Source organism: Coenobita brevimanus, chromosome 6, assembly GCF_032717465.1.
Source record: "Coenobita brevimanus isolate Jiangsu-jjx chromosome 6, ASM3271746v2, whole genome shotgun sequence".
NCBI lineage: Eukaryota > Metazoa > Arthropoda > Malacostraca > Decapoda > Coenobitidae > Coenobita > Coenobita brevimanus.
Genome location: NC_136959.1, coordinates 49,013,317 through 49,036,806, shown reverse-complemented (window position 1 = coordinate 49,036,806; position 23,490 = coordinate 49,013,317). Strand labels below are relative to the sequence as shown.

General features: G+C 43.2%; 1 protein-coding gene across 1 annotated transcript; it reads right to left on the bottom strand.

Annotated features, from left to right (window-relative positions):
- Window positions 1-5,587: 5,587 nt before the first annotated feature.
- On the bottom strand, window positions 5,588-21,668 carry LOC145401152 (neprilysin-1-like). Its single transcript, XM_080273488.1, has 5 exons — window positions 21,490-21,668; window positions 18,168-19,655; window positions 11,069-11,264; window positions 9,208-9,414; window positions 5,588-5,908 (listed from the first exon to the last, which is right to left on the bottom strand). Exons 1-5 carry the CDS (start codon window positions 21,666-21,668, stop codon window positions 5,588-5,590), a joined length of 2,391 nt encoding a protein of 796 aa, XP_080129614.1.
- Between the last annotated feature and the right edge of the window lie 1,822 nt (window positions 21,669-23,490).

Sequence of the window (23,490 nt, the reverse complement as noted above, 5' to 3'; positions counted from 1 at the left end):
GGTAATGTGGCATTAGACGATCAGTTGATGCTCGGGGGTCCAGCCTATCCAACGGGAACCCCAGTAAGTTTTTAATGAATGCTGAGCTCCTTACCTTATCTCTTATTTCCTAAAAAGAATAACACTTGTTTATTTTTCACCTGGGCCCTTAGAGGCCTCGCCCCACACCCTTCAGGCTTACAGGACTTGGGGGTCTCCGCTTGCTTAATCCTTTTCCTACTGTTGATGCATGTGGGTATTTTCTGCAGGCTAATACCAAATGATTTTGTTCAGCTGACAGAAATCATAACTGTCTGAGGTTGGAAAAAAGTCTCAAATCACCCTTTTTCTGTTGATGGTACTTCCAGGAATTATACACCAGGCAATTTTGTCCAGTCGGGAAGAATCCAATAATCAGAGTGTAATGACGCAATCGTATACACGACTGCCCCACTTTACCAAGACACTTTACAAAGTTTGTTTGCGGTCTTTATGTATTGTCTCACAAAAACTACTTCACTCTTCTGCTTGATCGAACTTCAACACTTGATTTTTTTTTTTTTTTCAGTGCGTGATGAAAATCAGAATTTTCACATGCAACATTGATCGTGTTCTGTGATAATTTTTCCAACATCCTTGGAACATTTGTAATAATAAGCTGTGCTGAATAAGAGGATGATCACTTCTGTAGTAATGCTTGTTAACCTTTTGAAGTATCTGTTATATAGTTTGATATTAACTTTTACACTCCGCACAAAAGCATAATGGTATAGGGTAATTATCAATATGGATATTAAAAAAGATGAATGAATTTTACCTTCACATTTCTCGGTATCAACAAGGAATCTGGAATCATGGCATTTCCGGAATGTAACTTAGCCTCAAGGATCAGTTACGTATAGGCTACCGCTGCCGCATTCCCTCCATTTCACTCCTCACCCCTCACGAACACCGTCGGCCAAGTCCATACCTATATGAACTACATATAATATGAAGGTGTCACTGGTGGCTGCTGTTTATTATGTTAATGATTTTTAATGATGTGCTTAGACTACTAATTACACACGTGTACAGTAGTGTCACAATACAAAGCGCAAACATTTGTCCGGTGTCGAAAAGAAATGACTGATAGACTTTCGATTAGAAGTAAAAGTGTTTAAGAGTTTCGATACAAGGGAACAGAGGAACAGCAAGAATACTCAGACACCTCTGGTATCGGCTTTTCCCCCTGTATTTTAAATGCCATGGGTAACACGAAGAAAATTGTTCATGAGAAAAATATTTAGAACTACCATAGAACTGCGCTTGCGACTAGAGTCTGTATTCTCGTCATCTTAGGAGGCTTGATAGCATTTCTTCCTTAACGATTTATTTTCCATATTACAGTACTGTTTATTATTCTTTGCTATGCTATGTATGTCTTGTAAATATGAACATAAATTAAATGAACCATGTTTCGTATGTAAAACTAATCTGTAAAGGAAAAGCAGCTAGGGAGGCCCTTGACTGACGACTCTACTGTTCTGGAAGATGTGGGTAAGAGTGAGTGAGGCGAGGGTGATGGCTGTGAGTGCGGTTATAGCGGCGTTGCGACACTGTGACGCTGGCTGACTTCCTGCTCAGGTTACACTGTCTCCGTCACGCTCGGTTCAGGCGGGACGAGTTAGGGTGGTGGAAGAGGGTCAGGATTGTCTTCTAAGTGCTCACCGAACTTCCAGGAAAAATCTTGCATTTGATACTGTTGCAACATGTAGATATTTAGTTGTTAGTTGAGGTTCAAGTTGCAGCTTCATTGTGAGTAGATTGTGCGGTTAGAGTGGCATACCAGTTGACATTCAAGCCCTTATTGTTTCCACAGACTCTTCGACCACGTGACTTTCTCCAACCTCAGTACACCTGCCATCCCATCACTTCTCTGCACCTCCAACCCCATCACTGCACCTCCACTTCCACTCCGGTGCTCCACCTCCACTCCTAACACCCCTGCCACCCCAGCAATCCTCCGCTTCCCCATTACTGCCCAATAATCACCCTATCACCTTCCCATTCCCAATCGCTTCCCCATTTTTACTCTATCACTGCTTTACCTACCCCCCAACATTGCTTTACCTACACTACATCACTGTTCTATCTCTATCCCATCACTGATTTACCTCCATCCTATCACTGGATTACCTCCATCCCATCGCTGCCCCCCTTCCCTCCCATCACTGCTATACCTTCATCCTATCACTGTCCTACTTGCATTCCAACACTGCTCCACATCCATCCCATCACTGCTTCACCTCATATCGCTGCTCCACTTCCATCCTCAACACTGTTTCAACTTTATCCCATCACTGCTAACTATACATCCACCACTGCCCCACCACCATCCCATCACTGTCCCACCACCACCCCATCACTGCCCCACCTCCACCCTATCTCTGCCCCACCTCCACCCCATCTCTGCCCCACCTCCATCCCATCACTGCCCGACCTCCACCCCATCTCTGCCCCGCCTATACCTCTTCACTGCCCCGCCTATACCTCTTCACTGCCCCACCTCCACCCCATCACTGCCCCACCACCACCCGATCTCTGCCCCACCTCCTCCCAATCAGTGCTCCACCTCCACCCCATTACTGATCCACCTCCACCCAATCACTGCCCCACCACCACCCCATCTCTGCCCCACCTCCACCCCATCATTGTCCCTCCTATACCCTTTCATTGCCTCACCTGCACCCCATCACTGCTATACCTTCTTCTTATCACTGCAGCAGCCCAGTTCATCATGCACTCCATCACTGTTCCATCTCTACCTCAACCCCAACACAGCACTACTGCCCAATCTTCACCCAGTATTTTTCCACCTCATTATTATCCCAACACTCCACCCCATTTACTGCCCCCCCTCCCCCCCACACACACACACTGCCTGCGTCGTGGCTGTCGTCTGCTGTCTGGATGGCGACTGTGGCACCCCTGAGGAAGGAACCAGCACGCGCGACGGAGTGGCTTGACAGGTGTAATGTGACCCTGCCATAACACTCCACACCCCCAACGTTCCCCCCCACCCGCCACACAGGCACACGCACTCAAGGGAGCACACACAGGTACACGGACTCTTGTACACACACATACACACACATATGCACACACACAAACACACATGCACACACACAAACACACATGCACACACACAAACACACAAACACACTCACAAACATACGAGTACACTACTGTTACTGTTACTACTACTACTACTACTACTACTACTACTGCTACTGTGGGTAAATAAGACAGCAGCAAGAACAGAGTAGTAGTAGGTAAGTAGCTCAGACTTGGGAGGCAGGCGAGAAATGTGTTGCTAGTTTGGTAATTATCCACTTTACATTCCATCCTAAGGCAAATAATACACAAACTTAAAGCCCAGACCGAGATTTCCACACTTATAAGTCTTCATACAAATTTCTATCCCTCTTGTATCCCAGGGTTTGGGGGAGGTGGCGAAGAATTCTACTTTCGCACAGTATTCCCTACGTGACGAGGTTATTAAATAATGCTGTGGTCCGGAAATCCCCTTATCCTCAGTACAATTGCCACCCAAACAGTTTCAGAAGAATTAGGTTTGGGTCCCCTATTTTCTGATATGCAAAATAGAAAGAACTCATGACTTAAAACCAGCAAAACTTGTACTTTTAATGTGAAACCGAACAAAACAGAAAGCCAAAGTCAAGATTCGTTTATTTTGAGATGCCTGGTCACATTTCACTGAACTGACTAGAACTTACGGGCGATGAGAAAGACAGACAGAGGAAAACAGTTCCTAGGCTGACCAGTCGCATACATGAGAGAATGAAAGGACTGGTTGACTCTTGTATTGGAGAGGTGAGCAGAAAAGGGAGGGGATATGTAGATAGACGGGTGCTGCGTGTTTACTCAGAGCATAGCTTTTGTCAGGCTTGTGTGGCTATGTGGAACGGTAGACGCGTGAACGCAAAAGTAAAAGAGTAGGTATAATGAATGTGCTTAACCCTTTCCCTGGGTTTCGTACACTTGCATATTTTATTTAGGGTAACTCAGAAGCTTTTTCTTAACATGAGAGAAATCCTGAGTCAGACTTCAAAAACTATCTCGAGTACCACTTTCTCCACTATTGGTACGGATAGGAACGTTCATGAGAGCTAATTCCAGATTATTTCATTCAGGCGAGAGTAATCGTAACAGTCATAAAGTTCAGGAAGGAATGTATAATGTGATGGCACTGTGTAAGATGGAGATGGGGAGTGAGGTGAACGAATGGATAGACGTGACGTGTGTAAGGCCGTGTATGAATCCTTGTAGGCAGAGTCAAGAGGAACTGGTCTGTTGATGAATGATGAATGGCGGGGATGAATGAATGATTATGAACAGTGTATCTCAAAATGCATGTATGTAAAGCTTAAGTTTGGAATTTTGAAAGTGATTCTGATTGTTATAATATGCTCCTTCCGATGACAAAACCGTAGAAGAGAAACACAAGTTCTGGACAACTAGATAGGGTACTAGAGCACATGCCCAGGTATTATGCGTGATGGGGGATGTGAAGGGGAGAGTTGGTACTGGCCCTGTGAATGAGGTCATGGATTGTTTGGGTGTGCCGGGGGAAAAGGATAATAGACGAGCACTGAAGAATATGCTTCAGAAATGTTATGTATTGATTAACTAATGTATCCTTAGCATTTAATTCTTTCAGTTAGATGGTGTATTTTATATTCTATTCTCGCTGTCTTCAGATGATTTAAACTATGAAGAAACTCTTAGTAGTTAGGGGGATATTAAAGGACAGATCTGGCCTTTCAGTTCAAAATATCTCATCTGAACAGCATAAAATCATCTCCTCGTAGCAAGAATATAACAGAATATACGGCATCGGGTTCAGTGGGTTCATGTTTTGTTCCCTTGTTTTGCTACTGTTACGTAAATCTTATTCTTATTTACTCTTCTCACTGTATTATGGCAGCTTAACGTTCGGAGGGACCCAAGGGCAGGTTTTGCTTTTGGTTCCATCTAGACAATGACGAAAAAATTACTACGCACCACTCCCATATGCGTGGCGCCCAGCGACACTAGTGAAGTCAGGGCTGGGATGATGATAATGATACTTTTTGGTATAGGATTAATTGGAAATGACTCTCTCTCTCTCTCTCTCTCTCTCTCTCTCTCTCGTCAAAACACGTCAAATGAAAAAGAGATTGGCGATATTTAAGGATCCTAACAACGACAACCATTTAGCATCGAATCTGATTTAAGTTTGTCAGTAAACTCTTCACATCAAGAGAACTCTCACTACTTGAATGGTATAATATAAATGGTAGTTTTTTGGACACCAATGATATTCTCAAAGGGCTTGCATTGCTACATAAGCATGCGTTATCAGTGCAACCTAAAAAAATATTGCTGTATATGAAATACACAGATATTAATATTTGTTTTATTGTTTATTGACAAATCACCTCATACATAAAAGAAATTTTCTCCCCCCCCCCCCAAAAAAAAAATGCCCATATATTTGCCTTACAACAATTTACCCTTCAGTATTACAAAGTTAATAACTTTCTAGCATGAGCAGTGCTTCCTCTCGCTACCAGACGACACATTTTTCTTCTGGGTTCATGGGCGAGCCGGCAGGGCAGTTCCAGATGGTGGAGAACTCGTTCATATTGGCCATGGGCACCTTGACACGGAACTCCCCAGGGGAGTGTGGGTCAGTCAACACTTGGTTGAGGAGGCCTTCGTCCGTGATGGAGGTGCACCAGATGTTGGCGTTGTTCAGGAAGAAGATCTGCAGTGGCGTGTAATCCTCCAAACCCGGTAGGCGTGGCTCCTCGCCGGTGCGGTTCACATACTTAAGGTATGCCAGCAGTGCCTCCCTGATACCGCCATTATCAGCTATGTTTTCGCCCTGTTTACGAAAATGGTCATTGTGAAAACTTTTCTTTAATGGTAGAGTTAGGCTACCATGTCACTTTTTTTTTTTTTTTTTTGCTACTCAGCCTACGAGTATATTCTCCGTTTACAAAAGTTAGTGTATTTTGAAAAAAAGACTGTTTTCAGAGATGTATCTCTAGAATAAACTATAAACAAAATTGCTTTTCTTCATGCAGAAAGTACTCCAGTGCTGTGAGCCTGCACTAATAATCTCTTCTGTAGAGAGTTGAATTACAAAAAAATCAGGATCCTTTCATTTTTAGATATCTTACTACATTGCATTAAAAGGACTGGGGATCACAGGCTGCAGGAAATACACGAGGAAGACTGTCTTACAAATGACCGGTTGTGCACTTTAACCTCTTTAGCATGAAGACGCGTTTTGCATTTCATTTTTAGTTTTTCTTCAGATGATTTTATTCAGTTTAGGAGAGTTTTCGAACAGGGGAACTTAGATATGGTCATTTACTCCTTATATCTTAAGTTTAATATAAACGTCTGGAACTTGGAAGTAGCAAAAATAAATAACTAAATAATATAAAATAATGTCATCAGGCCGACAGGGCTAAGGACTGAGATTAGTGGCTAACTTAAGCATCAAAAAGCTTGGCAGAAAAGGGGTGAGCACGGTAGCAAGACGAGTGCCAAAGTGATGGAGGCATGCATGTAGACTTCAGAGGAGCAATGTCCAGTGTCCTGATGATGGCAGTGAGAAAGTGATGCAACACTTTCGCAAAGACAAACACTAGAAGGCAGTGAGATAAGGAAAGATGATCAGATGCTAAACCTTAAACTCCAGCCTATATAATGGTGATGCATGTGGTGAATCCTGCCACACATGGCAGCTGTACTCCATACAAGGGAAAATAAGTCACTTGTACAAAGCCAGCCTCTGTGCAGATCACGAGAAAAAGAGACACTGGGGATACTTAGATATAATGAAGGACTGAGCTGTGTATTGTCAAAGTTAAGGAAAAAAAGTGGAGGAATAGGTCTTAAAGTTTCTCTTGCCCTAACCAGTCGTAACACGTAAGGCAAAAGTTAAGGGTGGCATAATACCATCATGTGAATGTTATGGTTATATGAGATGAATACTCGTACAGCAAGAAGCAGGTGGATAAGTGAACGATGGGATCATCTGTATGTAAGCTGACAGCAGTTTGACGGACAAACGCGGCCAGATACTAATTCTCACCCTGTTATGTTGAATCTGTAAATTTGGCTCTGTCACACGTGTTACAGTACATGAATAAATCTCAAACATGGCTTCTAACAATTGCTATGTAGTCAGATTCAGTGGCTATTATGTTCTGAGATGGTGTGCAACAGGGCCGTGTTTACAGGCTAGAGGTATCAACGTGGGAAGGAATACCTAACCGCAGCTGTACAAGTCTTAAGATCACTTATGGATAATGGAAAAGAACAAAACCTTAAGGGACACCACTGTTGAGAACTTAAGAAAAAAAAAAAAACGTAGGAAAGGGAACAAAATGAAGGTACAGAATGACTGATAGAATCCATTCAGTGACAGTGTGGTAGTTAAAGAATTATGTACCAAGCTCGGGCAAAAGATTTTGAGATATCCAGGAATATAAAGGGAATGTAAGTAGACAAGACGAAAAGCGTTTCAAAATCTTCCTGTTGAGGGTAGACTCAAAGATTGAAACTACAGGAGAAAAACATTTCGGCAACAGTTGTAAGGTCTGGTTCGGAACAGTCAACTCCCCCCCCCCATCCTTTTAAAGGACTTTCAGCAAGAAGGAAAAGTAGAAACGAAAGAACGAAAGAGTGCAATTATGCAGTGTCGGAAGAGAAGTAGGACTGTAATAGTTCTGAAGCCAGAGAGAGAAAGCAAATACATCTTAAGTAGAAATTCTAATATCAGATACAAAAGTGTCTGAGAAGGGAAGAGATGAAGCAACTACGCCACAGTACTTCCAAGTGGAGTTAGAATCATAGCTCAGGATAAACTAAAGCTTTATCAGGGAAAGACAAAGAAACAACACCATAGTGAAATTAGCAGAGAAAGGAAAAAATAAAATCTCTGGAGAGGTTCGTGGCAAGGTGACAGAAGGAGCGGAAAGTGTTTGTGCTGGTAAATTCATTCCATTTAGAACTGAAGAAGATGTGCAATTTTAGCAAGATGAGGGACATGTTAGCATGATTCTGATCGGAATGTAAATGATTCTGGTTCATAGATATTTGGCACTTCTGTCTATTGATTATGTAAACTAAGAAAGAGTCAAAGGCCTACACAGCCGAGCATTGCTGAAAACTATCACCGTGCTGAGTGACGGTCTAATAATTATGTTAGCACACAATAATACTGGTAGCAGCAGCAACTGATAGTGGCAGGACTGACAAACTAATCCCAACATGTGGCCGTATTTTAGGTAGCATAGGAGGCATCGTAGCACCTCCTTCTTTGCGGTTTATATTTTCATATTACATCTCAACATTGTCATTTTGTTATTATTGTTGTTTTGATACTGACAATTTAATGGGCGTTATAAAGAATCAGTCGCTAAGGAAGAGGTGTTACGACACCTTCAGTGCCACTTAGGGTTGTGTTCTAAGTGATTTTGAAGAATTAGCAATATCTCTTACATGACGATTTATAATGCACAATACACCTCAATATCCTCCTGTACGTTACTGATGCAAAGAATGTTGAATTTAAAGCGACATTGATAACTTACAAGGGAATGTTAAGAAAGCTCATACCCTTGCCAACGCAACTAAAAATTATGATTTACTGCTGTAATTCGTCTTACCTACTAGACGAATACTTTTACGGTCTCACATAGTCAGCTATTTCTATGGTCTTAGTCTGTCTTGTTACACAGTCTCAGCGCATACCTCCGCCAACGCCAATAAAATATTGTATTTATTTCCATCCGGATCCAGTCTGTTTCAAAGTCTAATGAACTCTTCCTTGACCCACCGCCTACCGGTACCCATCCATGAGATTTCATTGAAATCCAATGACAAGTTTTTGAGACGTACACATACAGACACGGGTGAACCGTGAATATAATAATAACCTCCGTCCTACTTCGTTGGCGAAGGTTATAAAATACTAAGGAAGAAACACTCTGAAATGTCCTATGCCACGTGGAATATCGCCAATACAATACTTACCGGGCATGCTGTTGATTACTTTCCCATTTTTTTTTTACACTCTCGTTCTCTCGACCCTATCTCGTGTCTGACTGGGAAAAGAGGTCGGGATGATGAAGATGACGAAAAGTGCCCTAAACGGCGAGGACTGACCTGCGTGTTCACGCCATCGAGAGTGGCATTGGGTAGGAGGTAGTCGATCTCCGGCAGGCGGATGTTGTCGTACTGGTTAACGATACACTGGGCCTTCACGTTGAACGCCTCCAGAGTGGCATTGGTCCACCACGGTATCGCGTTGCCGTCCTTGTCGTTCTGTCGTCCCTGGTCGTCGAACCCGTGCGTGATCTCGTGCCCAATCACCTGTGAAATTATATACGAAAGATGTTAATGTCTTTAATTCATTGCTGTAACTTCCTGTTTATTTTGCCACTACCAGACAACTGTATTCAAGTGGCAGCCCTGATCGTCGACTCTGTGGGTGATCTCGTGGTCAGTCACCTGCGAAAATATATTGAGCATTTTTCAGGATAAACAAATATCAGTAACAGTTAACTATTATCAGTGATCGCTTGGTACTTTGATTTTTTTTTTTTTTTTAACGGCAGTCCTTTCAGTCTAACTACATATTTTTAAATATTTTTATTCATATTTCCTTATAGATACGAGTACGTCCATGGTCTCTTAGCCAGCCACATGGTACCAAGCAAGGAGAGTAATTCCTCGTTTTAAATTGCCTTTTTGTTTACATTCTTCCTCGTTAATGAGTTCTCAGTACACAAGGAGGAAACTGCCTATCAGATTCCATTGCTACGGCGAAGGGAGGTGAAGATCGCAGAATCTTACTTCCTCAAATATTCACCTTCTCCTGCCGTAATGACCTTGTGCATTCGATAAGCATAATTCTACTTTAACTAACAACGGTATAAACTTAATTCGCCAGTTTCTCCTAATTAGGCTATAGTATCAGTAGCACGAAAAAATGCTTTGAACAGTTTTCCTGGGTAAGTTAGTACAGTACTAGAACTGATATAAGCCTGTCTAGGAGTGACCAAATGATTGTGATGGAATAGAAAATTTATTTGTGTGGCCAGCAGCTCTTTTAATATTAACCCTTTCGCTGTCGTGGATGCAGTTAGATGTTTTATTCAGGGTAAACACAGACGACTTCATTCAGCAAGGAAAATTCGAGCCTCCAAAAGATACTCGAGACAGTTTTTCTCACCTCCTGATTCTCATCTGCGGAAAATCGTCTTCTTGTAGTGTGAGTAAACTAACATGACGCGTCCATGAAAAGCGACATGGTTAAGAGGAACAACTTCACACAATACAAGGTTGTTTAGTTATGTCTTTGAACTAATGTGCCGGAAGTTTGATTATCTCCCTAAACATTAAGGATCCGTCTGTAAGTGGCATCGGAGGCTTCTTAGCGTCTTTTCCTAATCGATTTGTTTTGCATATTCCATCCATCCATTGCCAGACGCCATGTATCCCAGACGGGGTGGCCAATGGCTTAGAGTTAATTGTTTTACAGGGAGGGGCACTAATCTTCCACCAACCCCACTTGACACGTAGGGATGCCAACAGCATCTGGTGTTCCCAGGCGGTCACCCATCCAAGTACTCCTGGAATATTCTGTACTGTGTTATACTGTACGTATCATCTTAGCATCGACATAGTTTGCGTCAGTAGCATATAAGAGGATATCGAGGTATAATGTGCTAAATAAGTCGCTACGGAAGAGGTGTTACGAGATTGATAACCTGAAAAATGTGCTGAATAAATCGCTGTGGAGGAGATGCAACGTAATCTCCGAAATCATAGACTACGACCCCAAGTTTGAAGTAGACGCTAGCACCTCTTCCTAAGCGATTTATTTTAAATATTACCCCTGAACAATCTGAGCCGTGCTGTTTGCGTCGTTTTTATATCGACAAAACAAATCGATGAATAAAAAGTGCTTCGAAACCAACAGAGCCACTTAGAATGCATCCGAAATTTTTGTCCCCTCATTTACCTGTCCGATGCCGCCATAGTTGAGGCACTGCAGGGAGTTGGAGCGGTAGAAGGGCGGCTGGAGGATGCCTGCGGGGAAGTTGATGGAGTTGAATTCCGGCATGTAGTAGGCGTTGACGTAGGCGGGAACCATGTACCAACGCTCGCGGTCAGTGGGGAGCCCGTAGTCATCCAGCTCGTCCGTGCTCATCCAACTCCTGAACAAGAGGATGAGAGAAAATTGACAGTGATAATTATGTTGATTATGATGAAGTATAATAGTAGTAGTAGTAGTAGTAGTACTGGTAGTAGCAGTAGTAGTAGTAGTAGTAGTAGCAGTAGTAGTGGTAATAGGAGTAGCAGTAATAGTGGTAGTAGTAGTAGCAGTAGCAGCAGCAGCAGCAGCAGCAGTAGTAGTAGTAGTAGTAGTAATAATAATAATAATAATAATAATAATAATAATAATAAATAAATAATAATAAGAAATCAACAATACTAATAATGTTTATGATGATGGTAATGATGATGATGATGAGGATGAGGATGATGGCAATAATAATAATAATAATAATTATTATTATTATAATAATAATTCATTATTTTTTCATCCGTCCATTATCCAATCCTACATTGCCCCATGAGAAACGTAGAAGCCCGGGGCTAGGCAATTTGGTCCTGACATTTAAAATGAGAGCGACCAGCTTCACTCATCCCTGACTGGCATTACGTGAGCTATAATAAACCACAACCACTCCTTGGATATAAACCTTCACCGGCTCAGTCCGACTGGAGCGCCGTAATTACCCACTAAACCACCAGGCGCCAAAATAACCAACAGGAGCAATAATAATAATAATGATAATAAGGTGAAGTAGGGTGGAGCCACATGGGACATAAATGAAGGTGTCTCTAGTTCGACCCTCTTTACGCAGGTGCCTCCCTTTCGTTTGGGGGAGGCGGTGGCGAATCGGTCGAGAGGCGGCCTGCAGTCCTAATGGACCCACGTTCGAATCCCGGCGGGGGCAGAGAACAGTTTAAGGATTTGAATTCCTTTAAAAGCAGACTTTTCTGATCTACCAGATGACTCGCCGACATGTCATAAAACTACCTCCGCTAATACCATTTTACCCCCTGGGGGTAGGGGGGTTTCAAGAATACTCCCCCAGTACCCCTGCTTGTCGTACGAGGCGACTAAAAGGGTTGGTGGTGGGTTAGTGCCCCACCCCGTAAAAAGAACTAACTAAAAAAGCGAACAAAGTGCCTCGGACCCGGACGGACCATACGTTGACGACTAAGGAACGGACGAAGGACATTCTTAGGGTGGGAACGTGGAATGTGAGAGGAGTGAATGATGAAGTGAAAGAGAGAGAGATTGTTCAGGTGCTTGAGGATGCAAAAGTGGATATATGTGGATTGACTGAAACTAAATGGAAAGGTGAAAGGATGAGAGAATGGGAATATGGGTTAGGTATATGTGAGTGAGTCAATGAAAATGAGAGGGCAAGAGAGGGAGTATGTCTGATGATAAGCAAGAAGTGGAAGGAGAATATAAGAGAGTATGGAACAGTGGGTGCAAGGATTGTATGGGTGAGGATGAAAGTAGGTATACAAGAGTGGGCGATTGTATGTGTGTATGCCCCGACAGAGGATCGAGTGGCAAGAGTGAAAGATGAGTTTTGGGCGAATGTAGAAGCGTGTATGGACAAGTTTGAGAGGAGCGAGAGAGTGCTGTTGATTGGAGACATGAATGGGAATGTTGGGAATGTACGAGTGGATGGAGTGGTTGGTCAGTGGGGTGTGCCAGCTGACGTTGATGGGAATGGAAGTGCTTTGGTGGACATCTGTGCTTGTAAGGGGTTGGCAATAGCCAACACCTACTTTCGGCATAAGATGATCCACCGGTATACATGGAGAGTAATGAGGAGGATGGATGGTGAACTTGTTGAACGAAAGGCAATGATAGACTACGTGTGTGTGGATGAGCGAATGAGAAGGCAAGTGTTGGATGCAAGAGTGTGGAGAGGGTGGGGGAATGGAGTCTCGGACCATCACTTAGTGATGGCCAAGGTAGAGCTGCAAAGAAAGTGGTTGAGGAGACGAAGGGGAAGACAGGAGGAAGCAACTCCTGTGAGAAGAGTGGAGAAATTGCAAGATAGTGAGAAAATGACAGAGTATAAGAGCATAGTGGAAGAAAGACTGGGAAGGTATGAGCTAGAGCAGATGGAAGGGGTGGAAGACGTATGTAAGATATTCACGGAAGAGATAGGCGCAGCGTGTGAGGCAGTTTGTGGAGTGAGGAGGAGATGCAAGGGTGTGTAAGGGACAGCATGGTGGAATGATGTGAAACGAGCTGTGGAACAAAAGAAGAAGGCATATAGTGAATGGTTGGCGAGTAGAGGTAGGGGAGAAGATGAGAGAGAGCAGAGAGAGGTATATGTGAGCAGGAGAAGGGAGGTTAAGAGACTGGTGAAGGATAGTAAAAAGAAGGTGGATGAGGAGTTTGGGAGGAATCTGAGTGTGAAATGGAGGGAGAGTAAGAAATTGTTTTGGAAGGAAGTAAAGAAAGTAAGGCTGTGTGAAAGGGGAAATAGTAGGGGAGTGAAAGATAGGAAAAATAGATTGTTGGTGGAGAAGAGAGAGAAACTGAGGAGATGGAAGGAGCACTTTGAGGATGTGTTGAATGTGGAGAGTGAGAGCAATGCAAGTATAAGTGGTTGGGGAATGGCTGGAAGAAGAAGAGATGAGAGGAGGGAGGAAGAGATCAGTAGGGCGGAAGTAGTGGAAGCGATGAAGAATATTAAGTTGGGAAAGGCCCCAGGAATTGATGGAGTGTGTGGCGAAATGTTTAGGTATGGGGGTGAGATTGTTGTGGAGTGGATATGGAAGTTGTGTAGATTGGCTTGGGAAGAGGGAAGGGTTCCAGATGACTGGAAATCAGGTATAATTGTTCCTTTATACAAAGGAAAAGGAGAGAGAGAAGTATGTGGTAACCATAGGGGTATTTGCCTACTTAGTGTGACTGGTAAAATATATGGTAGAATACTCATTGATAGGGTTAGGCATATGACAGAGGAGCTAGTTGGAGAAGAACAAGGGGGATTTAGGAAGGGAAAAGGGTGTGTAGATCAGATATTTGTTCCAAGATGTTTAGTGGAGAAGTATCTAGAGAAGGGAAGGAAGGTGTATGCTGCCTTCATGGACTTGGAGAAAGCTTATGACAGAATAGATAGGCAAGGTATGTGGAAGGTATTAAGAATATATGGAGTGGAGGGGAAATTGTTGAGTGCTGTGAAGAGTATGTACGAGGGAGCTAGGGTTACGGTGCGAGTGGATGGTGAGCTGAGTGAGTTCTTTGATCTCAATGTGGGACTGAAACAGAGTTGTGTGATGTCTCCATGGCTGTTTAATATATACATGGATGGGGTTGTAAAGGAGGTGCAAGGTAGGGCAGTGGATGTGGGGGTGGCTTTAATGAATGAGGGTGAGATTTGGAAGCTTCCGGTGTTGCTGTTTGCTGATGATACAGTATTTTTGAGTGATGATGAATGGGAGTTGCAAGGTTTGGTGAATGAATTTGGGACAGTGTGTAGGAGGAGGAATCTGAAAGTTAATGTAAACAAAAGTAAAGTAATGGTGTTTGAGAGGAATGAAGTCACAGAGTGTGCAGTGAGGTTGGATGGTGAGGATATGGAGAATGTGAGTGCATTCAAGTACTTGGGTAGTGTGATGAGTAAGGATGGAACTTTGGGGGATGAAGTGCGTGAAAGGGTACAGCAGGGAAGGAAGGTCGTTGGTACACTGAAAGCAGTGATGAGAAATAGGGAGGTGAGTATGGAAGTTAAGAAGTCACTGCATGATAGTATTGCGATCCCTACCCTGACGTATGGAAGCGAGGCATGGACCTTGCAAGAGGGGAACAAGTCAAGAGTGAGAGCAGTGGAAATGAGTTACTTGAGAGGAGCATGTGGAGTGACGTGGAGGGACAGGTTGACGAACGAAGAAGTGAAGGAACGATGTGGGGTGGATGTGGATGTGGTTGAGAAGATTAGGAGAAATACACTGAGGTGGTTTGGACATGTGAAGAGAATGGAGAATGAAAGACTGACTAAGAGGGTGTATGTAGGTGAGGTGGAGGGAGGGAGAGGGAGAGGTAAACCGAGGATGGGGTGGAGGGATGGAGTTGAGAGGTATATGAGGGAGGGGGGGGGGTGAGTTGGGGGGAGGGTAGTCAAATGGTGGGTGACAGAGCGAATTGGAGGCGTTTTGTTTGAGGCCACCCTTTGCGGGATTAGGGTGTCGGGCTATAGAATAGAATAGAATAGAATAATAATAATAATAATAACAATAGAAATAATAATAATAATATTAATAATCATAAGTAGTACCGTAGTAGTAGTAGCTGCAACAGTAATAGTAGTGGTAGTGGTAGTAGTAGTATGGTAATAGTAGTAGGCTAGTAGTGGTATTAGTAACAGTAGTGGTAGTAGTAGTAGTAGTAGTAACAGCAGTAGTAGAAAAAGAAATAGGCCTAATAGTAGCCTAGTAGTAATCATAGACGAAGAAGAAACAGCAGCAGCAGCAGCAGGAGCAGCAGCAGGAGTAGTAGTAGCAGTAGTAGTAGTAATAGTAGTAGCAGTAGTAGTAGTTGTAGTAGTAGTAGCAGTTGTAGTAGTAGTAAAAGAAGAAGAAGAAAGACGTAAACGAAAAAGAAGAAGAGGCAAAAGAAGAAGTAGTAGTAGTTAAGCGCGAGCAGATGTTTACCCTCTGCTGTTTGAAAATGAGCGGCCCGGCCCAACCTAGCCCCACCCTGCCTGGCCCGACCCGGCCGTCACTCTAAGCAGAAGCTAATAACATTATTCCCATGTAAAGTGGACTTCAAATTCTTTCTGCATGTGATACATGCATTTAATAAATTTTATCTACTAAAAACTCACCCATAAAGGAGTAGCTGAGACCTTGTGAAGATATACGACTTGAGAGATACAGATGCTCCAGTAATGGCTTTCACTTTGACGTGTTTGTGTGTGTGTCTGTGAGAGAGAGAGAGAGAGAGAGAGAGAGAGAGAGAGAGAGAGAGAGAGAGAGAGAGAGAGAGAGAGAGAGAGAGAGAGAGAGAGAGAGAGAGAGAGAGAGAATGTCTTTCGTTCCAGTATATTATTCATTGTTCACCTACCATTACGAAAAAATAATATATCAGAGGGAAATTGTGATAACATGACGCTCTTTGTAAGTAGTAAGTAGTAGTACTAGTAGTAGTAGTAGTAGTAGTATAAGAGGAAGAAGTTGAAGTAGGCATATCGATTGCACGAGCTTCTTCAACTCATTTACTAAGATGACAATTTTTACATTTTTACCCCTGCTTCCTAAAGAGAGAATTATTCAGCACTGGAAAGGCATTTTGTAACGAAGAGGTCAATCAAAACTATATAATAACATCAGTAGGTTTACAATTCTATCCTCAGGTGAAGAAAGTAGTCACCGAAGAGAGCAGGATTGATATAAAAAAAAAAGTTTTCAGACTGTTTAAAGCATTCTTGAACCAGGATACGTTTTTTGTTGGTTTGGTCTTGTTGCCTGCAGGAGGCTTTATTTTGCTTAGGAGAAACTTTTCAAACTGGAGAGATTAGCTGTAGCCTTCATTAAACCTTTCAGTACGAGAGCGATTTCTTAGGTTGAAGGTCTGGAGAGAGAGAGAGAGAGAGAGAGAGAGAGAGAGAGAGAGAGAGAGAGAGAGAGAGAGAGAAATACGTCATATGACTGAAAAGCTTAACCTCTCCTACATGAAGACGTACAGTACAGTTGCGGACATAAATGCTGATCCAACTCATAACGATAAAAGAGGCAGTGAGCGATGACTTCCAATATAAAACTTTGCAATCTCCGGAGATCAATAAACCCGTACTGAATATCACGTAACAGTTCCATCATTGTCCGACTAAAGAGGGAGCGACAGTACTGTGGTGCTCGAGACTATACCAGTTCATTTTCATTACTGTTGTTGTTGTTATTGTTATTATTATCATTATTATTATTATTATTATTATTATTATTATTATTATTATCATATTTGTTGTTGTTGTTACTTTTTTTGCTACCTCTAGGAAGTTCCACTCAACTTCGGAGAGATTTTGCGAACTGGAGGGGTGAGGTATAGCCATCATTATCCACCATTCTGAAAGGTAAGAGACAAGAGAACAGGCCGCCTCCCCCATTTGGGGGAGATGGTGGCTGACTCGGTAGAGAGGTGGCCTACAGTCCTAATGGACCCAGGTTCTGATCCAGTCTGAGGCAGGGAATAGTGTAAGGATTTGAATTTCATGAAGCTGAATTTACTGTTATACCAGATGACCCACCTACATGTAAAAATACCCCCGCTAATACCACTACACCAGTCCTGCATGAGACAACCCAAGCATATATTCAATATGGATTGTGGGTGTTAACGCCGAAGTGGTGACATGTAGAGGTGTATGGCATACAGCAGGACTACTAGGCCTTGGGAACAGGCTGTGAAGCCTATGCCCAGAGTTGGACATATAAAAAATAAAAAAGATAAAAGAGATCAGGCTACGTGAAGACAACAGAACAAGAGGAAGAGCGTTGTGCAAAGCAAGGTAATCCTGGACAAGCAAGTGAAATTCGGAACCAGGTCATGTTGGAAAAGGTGGAGATGGAGAAGAGTATGGTAGAAACTCGTTGATGAAAACCTAGGCAATAAAAAAAAAAATAAAGGAATTCCCATTAAATAATTAAAAATATATGGATGTGAGAAGCACAGCCTTATAAACACGTCATGATGTTGAAGGGATTAAGGATAAATTCTTCCCTTAACATTCTCAACGTTACATTACCAGCTGTGGATCTGTATCTGTGTTCAGATTTATAGCTCTATCTCTCTATATGGTTGTATTTGTATTTGTATCGGTGTAGCTACCTTTGATATTTTCTTCTTTGGTTGTTTGCCCTTACCCCAGTGTGTGTGTGTGTGTGTGTGTGTGTGTGAGAGAGAGAGAGAGAGAGAGAGAGAGAGAGAGAGAGAGAGAGAGAGAAAAGTAACCTCTCCATTTGTCTTCATTTTCACCACACTCTTAAAAATAACTACTGAGCAAAGGTTGGCTTACTTGGCGTTGAGCACATTCTGGAAGTGCGTGGTGTTGGTGATGTCGCCCAGACCGCTGTAGTAGGTGAGCAAGGCCGTCACGTTGCCGTACCAGTCAGGGTAGCCTATGGACTTACTAATGGCCTCAGCCTTTTCCACAGCCTTTGGTTTGGTTTCGGCGTCCATCCACTGGTTCACGGCCAACAGGTCCTCGAAGGCTGCTCGCAGATCCTCCACCATAATGTTGACCTCGTCCTTGGCTTGTTGAGAGAAGTATGACTCCACATATTTAGTGCCAATGGCCTGCCCTAAATAGTTGTTGCTTTTGTCTGCACAGACCTGCTTGCGTGACTGCTGGGCCGTCACGCCGCTGGCCACCATGGCGTACTCGAAGGACGCCTCACGCATGGCTCCATTGGTCTCATCACCCAGGGACATCACGTGACGCCACATTAGATAGTTGGACAGTGTGCGGGGGCTGGTTGCTCCTACTAAGGTAGTCATGTTCTGCAAGTATCCTATCTCCTGAACAATCACTCTAGTATAAGCATCAATCACGACCTCAGTTGCAGAAAATGCAGAAGAGAGCAGCTGCACCCAGTCAATATCTGAGCCAGTCAACTGATTCAGGTCTGCAACTGTCATGTTGTTGTACATTCGGTCGATGTTCCGCCTGTTCTCCGCAGGGGTAGTTATGCCAGCTAGAGCAATTTCGAAGTTCATGACGTCTTCCACATCAGTGCTTATCTGGCTTGTATCCTCACCCAAAGATGTAGCGATAAGAGTGGCTGTGGTACTCATATAGGTTTTATAAGCTTCAATCCTTTCTTGGTAGTTTTCGGATTCCGTGAGCACCTGACGTGGCATTCCAAGAGATGTCTGATCGATATAGATGGTTGTTGAGAATGTATCTTTCTCATCGGCGAACACCCAAATGTTAACAAAATAATCAGCACCTACTTGCTTTCTCCCTTCGGATACAGAAGCTTGCCAGTCAAAGTCTGCTTCGGACCAGCCTCCAATGGTCATGGGCCAGCCACCGAACTGAGCTAAGAAATCTGACAGGGGCGTCAACCCGATGGTCTCCAGGAGATCCTCATTTAGACATGCAGCGTAGAAGTCCTTAGCCTGATTGACAGGTTTGGGATCATCCGGGTTGATGGGCTCAGTGAGGATGGAACTGAGTGCGTTCATCAACTCACGATCCAGCAAGTTGAATTGAGCCCACTTGGAGGAGTCGTCAGGCACTGGGTTATTCTTAATCCAGTTTCCGCACGCAAACTGGTAGAAGTCTTGGCATGGGTCTACAGTGGTGTCCATGGCCTCGATGATGTCTGCGGCGGCCAGAGTACACTCAGGGGTGCTACAAAGCTCGTACTCAGCCCCACTAGTTGTTCTGACATGGTACACTGGTAGGCGGTTGGATTTACGTGCTGATGGAGACTCATCGGATTCTATTTTCTTCATGCGGGGCTGCTTTGGCACTGGTTGTTGGGCGGCCGCTGGGCTACTGCAAAGAGCAGAATGAAAAAATAAAAAAGGAAATTATTTTAGCTTCTTGAATCAGGTAACGCACACTATTGGTTAAGTCTTGTTAACTCCTTACGATTTTATTCATCTTAGAGTAGGTCTTTTGTAATGAATGGGTTAGTGAAAGCAATATTTAATCCCCCTAGTTCGAAAAATTTCGCCTAAACAGCAAAAAAAAAAAAAAATCGTCTGGAGGTAACAAGAATGAAAAAAAAAAAAAAAAAAAATTGCCGTACGTCAATGGAATCAAGAGGTTACGGACTATAAAGCAAGGTCAGCGTTATACGACATAGTTAAACCTGAACATCTCGGCAACTTCTGTCTTAACCATCAAGCCTAGATGTAGTGCGGTAACTAATACAACCAAATCAACGCATAAGACTTAATTCATCATCATTTAGTATATAATTAACTCCTCCATTACGGTATCATATTTCTAGTTTATTCCTACTAAAGCCAGACGATTTTATTCAGTTTAGATATTTTTCAAATTGGCTGAATGTACAGCGAGGTTGGATGGTGAGGAATTGGAAAATGTGAGTACGTTTAAGTATTTGGGTAGTGTGATGAGTAAGGATGGAGGTTTGGAGGGTGAAGTGCTTGAAAGGGTACAGCAGGGAAGAAAGGTTGCTGGTTCCTTGAAAGCAGTAATAGGAAACAGGGAAGTGAGCATGGAAGTAAAAAAGTTACTACATGACAGTATTGTGATACCAACTCTAACGTACGGAAGTGAAGCTTGGACATTGTTGGAAGGACACAAGTCAAGAGTGAGAGCAGTGGAAATGAGTTATTTAAGAGGAGCCTGTGGAGTCACGTGGAGAGACAGGCTGACGAATGAGGATATAAAGGAACGTTGTGGTGTGGATGTGGATGTGATAGGAAGCGTTGTGAGGAACACACTGAGGTGGTTTGGCCATGTGGAGAGGATGGAGGGTGAAAGACTGACAAAGAGAGTGTATGTGAGTGAGGTGGAGGGTGGAAGAGGGAGGGGGAGACCGAGGATGAGATGGAGGGATGGGGTGGAGAGGTATATGAGAGAGGGGGGTGTGAGTTGGGAGCAGGGCAGTGAAATGGCGGGGGACAGGGCGACTTGGAGGCGATTTGTTTGTGGCCACCCCAAACGGGATTGAGGCGTCAGGCAATAGATAGATAGATAGGCAAGGTTAGATATAGTTTTTATCATTACCTGATATCATGGTTGTCTCCTAAGCAAATAAATTCTAAACAAAATAAATTCGTCTGGTGTTAGTAAGAATAAAGTAAGCTTTTGCGTCATCTGATGGAAGGGGTTAATAGTTACTAAAGCTAAAGGCAATTGGATATTACGTAAAGTTTAAGAAAAATGCAAGAATAATTATATTCATAAAATTAATTCTTAAAAACAAAGTTTCTAAATAAGATTCAAAGCAAAGACATGGCTGAGGCTTGTGCACAAAATAGGTGCAGAGTGAAGGCTGAAGAAACGTCTGTTGCCAGGCATGATTTATCCAGTATTACTGAACACAATATTGTAAATTTCTGAAACAATAATTGTTGGACTACCCTTGACTTTACAATGTATTCGGAAAAAGGAAAATAACTGTATTGGTAATGGCAGACCTGTACCCTGATGAACCAGGATCATTAAGGCAGATAACCACTACGGGTTCAAGATCTTGAGGATGCGTGGTTCTTTGACCGTCACCCTCCTATATCTATCTATCTATCTATCTGTCTGTCTATCCATGTATCTATAAATCGACTACTATCCTCTCGAGTTTTAGATACAATATACAGTACCAGATGACGACTCTCTCTCTCTCTCTCTCTCTCACCCCTCTGGAGCCGGGGCCGCCACACCGCTGGCCACGACTCCCACCAGCGCCAAACAGGCCACCAGCGCCACGCCGGACACCCCCAGCAGGGCCTTCTCCAGACGCGTCCTGCGGCCCCACACGCCCTTGGACTTCTTCCCGTCAGGCACCAGCTCTTCTTGACTCTTGCCAACCTCCATCCTGTATAATTAGACGGCTCTACATACACAGTCTCAGACAAAGTCCTAAAACATTGTACAAAATCATATGAAAACATCATCCAAAATTAAAGAGATCACAAGGCAGTGGAACACCTTACTCCAGAAATCGTTATATCTATTGGCAGACGCCTTAAGTCCGTAGGGGGTGGCCACAAACAAATCGCCTTCATGTCACCCAGTCGCCTGCCATTTCACTGCCCTGCTTCTAGCTCACACTCCCCTCTCTCATATACCTCTCCACTCCATCCTTTCATATCATCTTTGGCTCCCCCCTCCACCTCACTCACACTCTCCTCGTTGGTCTCTCGCTCTCCATCCTCTCCACATGGCCAAACCACCTCAATGTATGTCTCCTAACGCTTTCTATCACAATCCACATTCACACCACAATGCTCCTTCACTTCCTCATTTGTCAATCCGTCTCTTCATATAACTTTACATGCCCCTTTCAAAAAACTCATTTCCTCTGCTAAATAAATGTTAAAATCTCTAGAATGTCCTTGGAAGAAGAATGTCATGGTAGTAGTTTTTGTAAACCCAGATTCATTTGATAAATGAACCCGGTTGACTGCAGACTGAAGTTGCCGCTCTTCTCCGCCAGTCCACCATTCCTCTTTCAGAGGACTGAGGGTAAGCTGAGGGAAGTTTCAAGTTTGTATAACCAGTCAGCAGAACCGCCCGGTTATATCGGTGCTGCCGCATGAAGGGGTCCCTTTCCATCGCCTGATAAATTTATTATACTGTTTTCGCTTTATCTTGAAAAAAATTGACATATATTCATCTAGAATGCTGAGCTACACCAAGAAGTTAACACTAGTGTATATTATGATGCAAGTCTGGTGTATGGATATTTAAATTTGTTTTTCCTTCTTCGATTCATCTTCTGTAAAAAAGAAATGCTAAGGAAAGGATGTCGAGTCGTAGTATTTTCCCTTTTCTGCCTTTGCACTACTGCGTGAAATAAGCTACAATGGGTTGAAAATCTGACCCAAATTAAGGTGAACGAACTACAGCAGCCTTCAAAAATTGGTGCACGATAAATGTGAATATCTCGAAAACTGGTGTCAAAAGCGTTTAATTTCCATCCTTGATTCTGAGATGGAGTGAGAGGAAGAGGCAGACAGAAGACGAGATCGGTAGGCGAGATTCGGCTATTCGCTAGGACTGTATGGAACAGGATTAAAAAAAAAAAAAGAAATAGGAGAGGCCTTTGTCCTACTATGAGCTGACTCAGGATGATGATGATGATGATGACGCACCACACATGAGAACATTCTGATGACGTCATTTGCGAAAGTCAGTGGTGCACCTGACAGCACGTCCAGCTCGCATTTGGAATAACCCGAAATCGATTCTTTGACCGGTTAGACTTAGGGGTAAATTATAGTTTTCCACCCACCCCCGACTCTGACCTCCTTGCAGAACTGTTAGGGAGACATTAATATAAACTCTCTTCATCCTGATTAGAAGTGACGATTTAGCTGTTTCATTGCTACAGCTAGAGTCTTGTTTCCGCTTACCATTTTTTTTTGGGGGGGAGGGGGAGAGGGGTCTATATCAAGCCTTAGCAATAACCCATAAATTTTCGCTCACAGCATAGCAATTTCAGCCAGATATTGGTATTTATCTACCTAATGGCACCTTTTAAGAGCGTGTTTACATCTGTACATTTGTGAACTCAGCTCCGTAACTACTCCCGTCCCACCATTTATGACTGATTACACCCGAGTGCGTGACGCGAGGAAATGATATGTTCGTTTCGGTTTATTTGTTCTGTTCATTTGTCTGTTAGTAAAGAAAT

Excerpts from the sequence above, each read along its gene's own strand:
- LOC145401152 (XM_080273488.1), bottom strand. The coding sequence starts at position 21,668 with ATGGAGGTTGGCAAGAGTCAAGAAGAGCTGGTGCCTGACGGGAAGAAG. Across the intron at positions 11,265-18,167 it reads CAGAATGTGCTCAACGCCAA|GAGTTGGATGAGCACGGACG; the intron begins GTAAGCCAACCT and ends CCTCTTGTTCAG. Across the intron at positions 9,415-11,068 it reads ACTATGGCGGCATCGGACAG|GTGATTGGGCACGAGATCAC; the intron begins GTAAATGAGGGG and ends ATAATTTCACAG.